This window comes from Sabethes cyaneus, chromosome 3 (genome assembly GCF_943734655.1).
Source record: "Sabethes cyaneus chromosome 3, idSabCyanKW18_F2, whole genome shotgun sequence".
In the NCBI taxonomy this organism is placed as follows: domain Eukaryota; kingdom Metazoa; phylum Arthropoda; class Insecta; order Diptera; family Culicidae; genus Sabethes; species Sabethes cyaneus.
In genome coordinates this window covers 142,711,522-142,719,733 of record NC_071355.1, presented here as the reverse complement: position 1 = coordinate 142,719,733, position 8,212 = coordinate 142,711,522, and the positions used below count along the sequence as shown (strand labels likewise).

At 45.7% G+C, this 8,212-nt stretch overlaps 1 protein-coding gene across 1 annotated transcript; it reads left to right on the top strand.

Moving 5' to 3' along the window:
* Positions 1–893: 893 nt before the first annotated feature.
* On the top strand, positions 894–6,425 carry LOC128740217 (uncharacterized). The gene has a single exon (XM_053835749.1). The coding sequence runs from the start codon at positions 894–896 to the stop codon at positions 6,423–6,425; it is 5,532 nt and encodes a 1,843-aa protein (XP_053691724.1).
* The last annotated feature ends 1,787 nt before the right edge of the window (positions 6,426–8,212 follow it).

Sequence of the window (8,212 nt, the reverse complement as noted above, 5' to 3'; positions counted from 1 at the left end):
TTGCTTTCTACTCTCATTTTTTGAAATCCGCTCCATGAGCGTCAATATCTCATGTAACAACCAGACACCAGAAATAAATTTATTCCTTTGTTCACATTCTTCTAAACCGGACGTGTTTTCGCTTACCTCCGAGAGTTTCCGCGTGTGCCAAATATTTATACAGTCCACTACAAAAATCGAAGGCCGGTTCGCGATTTCCGCTAGTGATTTTGGGATCGGAGAAAGAACCAATATTTTACATGATCCTTCAGAACCGGATTTCGATCTAGTCGAATTAGTGCCACACTCGCAGTGAAAAGTGGGAAATCAGCGAAACGTGTTCACTCCTGTTTGAGCAGGAACGGGAAATTGCGCAGTAGATCTACTGCTCCTCTGTTTGTTCGTCTGGAAGTCAATTGCGCAGTAGCAATTTTTGCCGAAAAGTGTGATATTTAGGAATTTAAGCCCACTGAATTGGGTTAGTGAAATGCGCGACGCCATTTGCAATCCATAGAAAAGTGTAACGGTAGTTTCCAGAAAAATCGTCGTGTGCTAGTGTTTGTGAACCTTTCTGCCGCCGCTGGTGAGCGACGCCGGCATCCCGAGAGAAGAGAGCAAAATTCCTGTTTGCTTTTCGGCGTTCCATTTTCCACGCTGGTCCCCTGTGTGCTTGATTCCCCAGCCACCGAGAGGATCGTCGTTAGCAACCAGCAACGAGTGAGTACAATTCTTCTTTTCTCTTGCACACGACGCCCGTTTCGTTTACCGTTGGTTTCGTCGCCGGTTAGGGCATCGTTCGTTCGTCGTCGGATCGTTTCTCGGTTCGGTCGTCTCAACCCGTGTGTTGACACGGTAACAGAATTATTCGTTCGTATCTGTATTCGCATACCGTGTAGAGCCACGTTAAAAGCAAAATGAAGAAGGAAGAAGTAGAAGAAACAAGTAGAGAGGCAGAGTATTTGCGTACTAACAAAGAACACTTATGGCAGTCGCTGGAATATTTAACGACACTTGCTAAGCTGGCAAAAGAAAAGCAGGATGTAGAGTTAATAGGAGTTTGGTCGGAAAGACTTGAGGAGATTGCTAAAGAATATCGTCGAATAGTTTGCACTCTCGAATCGCAGTACGGCGATAAAGGTTTTGACGATTTGTTGAAGTTCGACGCAAAGTACTATGTGCTTCGTTCGTTTTATTCTAAACATTGTACCCCGATTCCGTCTGTCAGTCCACCGGTGCAAGTTATGAAACCCATCAGTCATATTCGTTTTCCGGAATTAAATCTTCCTCGGTTCAGTGGGAAATTAACAGATTGGTGTGTGTTTCGAGATGCGTTTCAGTCCGCCATCGGCAATCGTGATGAAATTAGTAACATCGATAAGTTCCAATATCTTAAAGGATTAGTTCAGGGAGATGCTGCTAGAATTATCGCTTCAATTACGATTAGTGAGGATGGTTACCACGATGCGTGGAGGGCTCTAAAATTGCGCTACGAAAACAAACGGCAATTAATTCGCTGTCATATTAAGGCATTGTACGAGATACCAAGCATGAAAAAAGAATCTGCTGATGAGTTGCTAAACCTGGTCGACAGGTTCGAACATCAAATGTTGACCCTGAAGCGATTAGGTGAAAGCACGGACAACTGGGATTCGTTGCTCGTTTACCAATTGTCTACGCGTTTGGATCCGAATACGTTGAAGGAATGGGAAAGTTATTGTGCCCGGCTGGATAGTGATAATGTCGCTAACGTGCTTGGTGGATATGCAGATGAGGAGCAGGAGAACGAAGAAATACCGACGTACACATCTATGGTCAATTATCTACAGAATTACGCCAGGGTTCTGCAGAGTGTAGGTCCGCTTTCTAGTGCCAATAGAGAGCGTGATGGTAAAGTTAAGTTAACAAAATCCACAGCTTATCTGAGTGCCACATCATCTTCACCAGTACAAGACTCAAACAAGAAGTGTGAAAAGTGTCAGCAGTGCCATTTCCTGTACCATTGTCCAGATTTCCAGAAACTGTCTGAGCAACAACGTTTCGAGCTTGTAAGAGCAAAGAAGTTATGTGCCAATTGTCTCCGTAGTACAGATCATTTTGCCAAGTCATGCCCATGTAAACCCTGTAACCGCTGCCCAAAGAAGCATCATACTCTACTACATGGTGCCCAATTCATCCAACAACCCTCCTCTGCTGGGCCACCTGCTTCTGGCTCTATCGCTCTCGTCGCTCAAGCCTCTGCTTCGAGCCCAGTTCAACCAAGGCCGCAGCCTACTATAAATATGCCTGCAACACAATTGCAGTCCCAGTTCCAACCGCAATGGTTGCCACCCGCCCCTGCAAAACAATTGCAGTCCCAGTTCCAACCGCAACGGTTGCCACCCGCATCTGCAACGCAATTGCAGAATCAGACCCAGTCGCATCGGCTGTCCACAGCAAACGATTCGCATCCACAACAGCAATCTACAGTGTCATCAGTTCCTGAAAGCCTGCGCTATGCCATGGTGGCATGCAAAGATCCTGCACAATCTATTGTGATTCTTCCAACCGCACTTGTAGAAGTTATCGATGCTCGGGGTCACAAGCATCTTGCTCGATGTTTGCTTGACTCTGGTTCCCAAAGCCATTTTATCACAAATGCTCTGTGTGACAAGTTACAACTTCCACGTACTCGTGTACCTGTCCCTGTAGTTGTATGTGGAATAGGTCGGTCAACAACCAAGGCTACACAATCCGTTACCATCAAGGTATCGTCTCGAGTTTCTCCGTATGTCGTAGAGCCGCAACTACTAGTACTCCCCTCGCTGTCCATCAAGTTACCGGGATCGACGCTTAACATCCAAGAATGGCATATTCATAAGACAGTGCGTCTTGCTGATCCCACGTTTCACGTGTCGAATGAGATTGATCTGATCTTGGGAGCTCAGTTCTTTTTCGATACCCTCCGCTACGGTCGCATCGAACTTGGTGAGCAGATGCCGGTTTTGCAAAATTCAACTCTCGGATGGATCGTATCTGGACCATGTACCATTCGAGACCATGATCACACTGATCAACGCTCTTGCTTTGTGAGCAGTGCAGTACGAATGGAAAATATCCTCCAGAAATTTTGGGAGCTGGAGACCGTTCGTGATACCAAGGGTTGGTCAATCACTGACAAGTTTTGTGAAGAGCATTTTCTTGCTAACACCACAAGGACGACCGAAGGTCGCTATGTTGTCCGTTTGCCTAAACGGGAAGATCTTGTCCACCAGCTAGATGATAACATGTACCAAGCTACTAGACGTTTCCATTCGTTAGAGCGTTCATTGATGTTAGATCCACAGAAAAAAGAGCTTTATAAAGATTTCGTCGCTCAGTATATCGAGCTTGGACACATGCGCGAAGTTTCAGAAGTTGATTTGAACGTCAAACCACAATTTATTCTTCCACACCACGGTGTCCTCAAACTCGACAGTGCTACAACCAAACTGAGAACCGTCTTCGATGCTTCTTGTAGATCTCGGTCCGGTTTAGCTCTCAACGATGTCCTCGTTCCTGGTCCCTGCATCCAGCAAACGCTACTAGAGATAGTACTACGATTCCGGACTTACCGTTTCGTCGTAACAGCCGATATCGAAAAGATGTTTCGACAAGTGCTTGTCCATCCGTCAGATCAGCCATTGCAACGCATACTGTGGCGCGATGCACCTGAATCCATTTTGAAAGTGTACCAATTGCTTACAATTACATATGGATTAAACAACTCTCCTTTCCTAGCAACTCGCGTTTTGCAACAGCTCGCCACTGACGAAGAACATCGCTTCCCCACTGCAGCTGGGATTGCTCGCAGAGATTTTTATGTAGATAATCTCCTCACTGGTTCTAATGATAAGGAACACCTAAAGATAACTGTGACAGATATGATTGAACTGCTTGCAGCTGGTGGTTTCCCACTTCGACAGTGGTCGTCGAACTGTCAAGAAATTTTGGACGTCGTTCCGGAAGACTTACGTGAAACTCGCACGCTCTTAGAACTCGATCGTGACGCCTCGGTCACTGCGCTAGGACTGCGCTGGGAACCTGGATCAGATCAACTATCGTTCAAACCACCGAAATGGAAAGAAAACCAACCGTTCACCAAGCGGACAGTGCTGTCACAAATGAGCAGCCTGTTTGATCCGCTAGGGCTACTAGGTCCAAGCATTGTTCAGGCTAAAATTATAATGCAAGCTCTCTGGAAGTGTCAACTGGAATGGGATACACCGCTTCCTGAGAAATTCGTCGAAGAGTGGATGTTGTACCAACAAGATATCTTCCTCATTGACAATCTTCGAATTCCTCGTTCGGTTATGATCACATCACCTCACAGATTGGAGATTCACGGCTTCAGCGATGCCTCAATGCAAGCGTATGGAGCGTGTATCTATGTACGGTCGATCGATGAAAATAATCAATGCAGCGTCCAACTGCTGGCTGCTAAGTCTAGAGTTACCCCGCTGAGCAGCAAATCTATCCCGAGATTAGAGCTTTCAGCTGCGCTACTTCTATCGCATCTTTTGGAACATGTGATGAAATGTACATCGCTAGTCGCTCCGATTTACTTGTGGACAGACTCGACAATAACGCTTGACTGGATTTCTGCACCTCCTTCTACATGGAAGACCTTCGTGAGTAACAGGGTAGCCGAAATTCAAGAGCTAACCGCAACAGCTATTTGGAATCACGTCCCTTCAGAAGATAACCCTGCCGATTTTTTGTCGAGAGGAACTAGCCTGCGAAACCTAATAGAAAATGTATTGTGGTGGCATGGACCCGCCTGGATCAGAACAGTGAATGAACCATGGCCAGCAAAGTACGCTTCAAGAAAACAGATCTCAGATGTTTCGGAATTTCGGCAAGTTGTCGCACTGCCTGTGTTAACCACATCGGATGAAATTATCGATCGCTATTCAAGCCTGACTCATCTCGTTCGTGTCGCCGCGTGGTGTCGCCGCTTTCGCGAGAACGCTCGCCGCCAAGAAATCGATCGCATTACCGGGTCGTTGTCGCCGTCGGAACTTAACAACGCATTAATCGGTCTCGTAGGTCGTGTGCAAGAAGAAGAATTTGGTCCTGAAATGAAGCAGCTCGTCCGTGGTGAACCTGTTAGTAGAAAATCCAAGCTGAAGTTCCTGAATCCGCAACTCGTCGATGGCGTAATCCGAGTTGGCGGCCGGCTTCATCATTCAGCTTTCGCCGTGGACGCACGGCATCCTTTGGTCCTCCCAGCTAATCATCAACTCACTCGAATGATCGCATCGCTTGAACACCTGAAAACACTTCATGGCGGTCCTAACTTACTCTTGTCATCATTACGTCGTCGCTTCTGGCCCCTGAATGGTCGGAATCTTGCAAGTGCTACTGTTCATGGTTGTGTAACTTGTGCTCGTGCCTCCCCGAAGACTATAGAACAGCTAATGGGAAACCTTCCGCCAGTACGCGTGAACAGGGCGTTTCCGTTCGAGAATGTTGGGGTCGACTTTGCCGGCCCTATGTACCTCCGCGCACCCAACAAAAGATCAGCTCCCGTGAAAACATATGTAGCAGTCTACGTTTGCCTAGCTGTCAAGGCTATACACCTTGACCTTGTTCCGGATTTATCTTCAGAAGGATTCATTGCAAGCTTACGTCGTTTTAGTGGAAGGCGTGGTAAACCGAACAACATCTACTGTGACAACGGGCGAAATTTTGTCGGCGCTCAACGAGAGCTTGAGGAGCTCCGCAAATTGTTCATTTCTCAACAACACAAGGACCTTGTAACCAAAGAGTGCGCTACGGATAACATCACGTTTCATTTCATTCCTCCTAGATCGCCGTCGCTAGGTGGCATCTGGGAAGCGGCAGTGAAGTCTATGAAGTTCCATCTACGACGAATCGTCGGCAACGCGATGCTGACAGAAACTGAATACAGAACCGCGCTCATCCAGGTTGAGGCAATGCTCAACTCAAGACCTATTACTGCAATGTCTGAGGATCCCCAGGATCTGCAACCGTTAACTCCTGGCCATTTCTTGGTTGGGAAGCCTCTCAACGCTATACCTGAGCCGTTACTTCATGATGTACCAGAAAACCGTCAGTCGCGCTGGCAGCGTGTCCAGTGTCTGACGCAACAGTTTTGGAAGCGCTGGCAGAACGACTACTTGAGCACCTTGCACAATCGTTATCGTTGGTCAGACACAACAGCAAACCTCTCCCGCAATTCGATTGTTCTACTCCGAGATGAAAACCTGCCCCCATTGAAATGGGCTATCGGAAGAGTTGTGGACGTTCATCCAGGTACCGATGGGCTTGTCCGCGTGGTTTCAGTCAAGACCAGCCAAGGCGTTACGAAACGTGCAGTCGGCAAACTCTGTCTACTACCGGTAGAGTTGGATCCAGCTGCGATTGAAAGCCAGTCTTCAAAACCAGAGGTCGTCGCCAATCAATAATCCATTTTGGCGGCCGGAATGTTCAATACCGATAAAGAAAAATGAATTATTTGTAAAACTGTTTTTTGACAACCCTATGTTCCACTTGCTTTCTACTCTCATTTTTTGAAATCCGCTCCATGAGCGTCAATATCTCATGTAACAACCAGACACCAGAAATAAATTTATTCCTTTGTTCACATTCTTCTAAACCGGACGTGTTTTCGCTTACCTCCGAGAGTTTCCGCGTGTGCCAAATATTTATACAGTCCACTACAAAAATCGAAGGCCGGTTCGCGATTTCCGCTAGTGATTTTGGGATCGGAGAAAGAACCAATATTTTACACTCTGTTTCCTGACTGTCCAGTTTTCTCAGTTAAATCTGTTGCCTGACTTTCCAGTTTTCTCAGTTAACTCTGTTGCCTGACATTCCGGTTTTCTCAGTTAACTCTGTTGCCTGACATTCCGGTTTTCTCAGTTAACTCTGTTTTCTGACTTTACAGTTTTCTCAGTTTACTCTGTTTCCTGACTTCCCAGTTTTCTCAGTTAACTCTTTTTGCTGACTTTCCAGTTTTCTCCGTTAACTCTGTTTCCTGACTGTCCAGTTTTCTCAGTTAACTCTGTTGCCTGACTTTCCAGTTTTCTCAGTTAACTCTGTTGCCTGACTTTCCAGTTTTCTCAGTTAACTCTGTTGCCTGACTTTCCAGTTTTCTCAGTTAACTCTGTTGCCTGACTTTCCAGTTTTCTCAGTTAACTCTGTTGCCTGACATTCCGGTTTTCTCAGTTAACTCTGTTGCCTGACTTTCCAGTTTTCTCAGTTAACTCTGTTGCCTGACTTTCCAGTTTTCTCAGTTAACTCTTTTGCCTGACTTTCCAGTATTCTCTGTTTACTCTGTTGCCTGGCATTTCAGTTTTCTCAGTTAACTCTGTTTCCTGACTGTCCAGTTTTCTAAGTTTACTCTGTTTCCTGACTTTCCAGTTTTCTCAGTTAACTCTGTTTCCTGACTTTCCAGTTTTCTCAGTTAACTCTGTTGCCTGACTGTCCAGTTTTCTCAGTTAACTCTGTTGCCTGACTTTCCAGTTTTCTCAGTTAACTCTGTTGCCTGACATTCCGGTTTTCTCAGTTAACTCTGTTGCCTGACTTTCCAGTATTCTCTGTTTACTCTGTTGCCTGGCATTTCAGTTTTCTCAGTTAACTCTGTTTCCTGACTGTCCAGTTTTCTAAGTTTACTCTGTTTCCTGACTTTCCAGTTTTCTCCGTTAACTCTGTTGCCTGACTTTCCAGTTTTCTCAATTAACTCTGTTGCCTGACTTTCCAGTTTTCTCAGTTAACTCTTTTTTCTGACTGTCCAGTTTTCTCCGTTAACTCTGTTTCCTGACTTTCCAGTTTTCTCCGTTAACTCTGTTGCCTGACTTTCCAGTTTTCTCAGTTAACTCTGTTGCCTGACATTCCGGTTTTCTCAGTTAACTCTGTTGCCTGACATTCCGGTTTTCTCAGTTAAATCTGTTTCCTGACTGTCCAGTTTTCTCAGTTATCTCTGTTGCCTGACTTTCCAGTTTTCTAAGTTTACTCTGTTTCCTGACTTTCCAGTTTTCTCCGTTAACTCTGTTGCCTGACTTTCCAGTTTTCTCAGTTAACTCTGTTGCCTGACTGTCCAGTTTTCTCAGTTAACTCTGTTGCCTGACTTTCCAGTTTTCTCAGTTAACTCTGTTGCCTGACATTCCGGTTTTCTCAGTTAACTCTGTTGCCTGACTTTCCAGTATTCTCTGTTTACTCTGTTGCCTGGCATTTCAGTTTTCTCAGTTAA

Bases quoted from the DNA above. Each gene is read 5' to 3' on its own strand.
- LOC128740217 (XM_053835749.1), top strand. From the start codon at position 894: ATGAAGAAGGAAGAAGTAGAAGAAACAAGTAGAGAGGCAGAGTATTTG.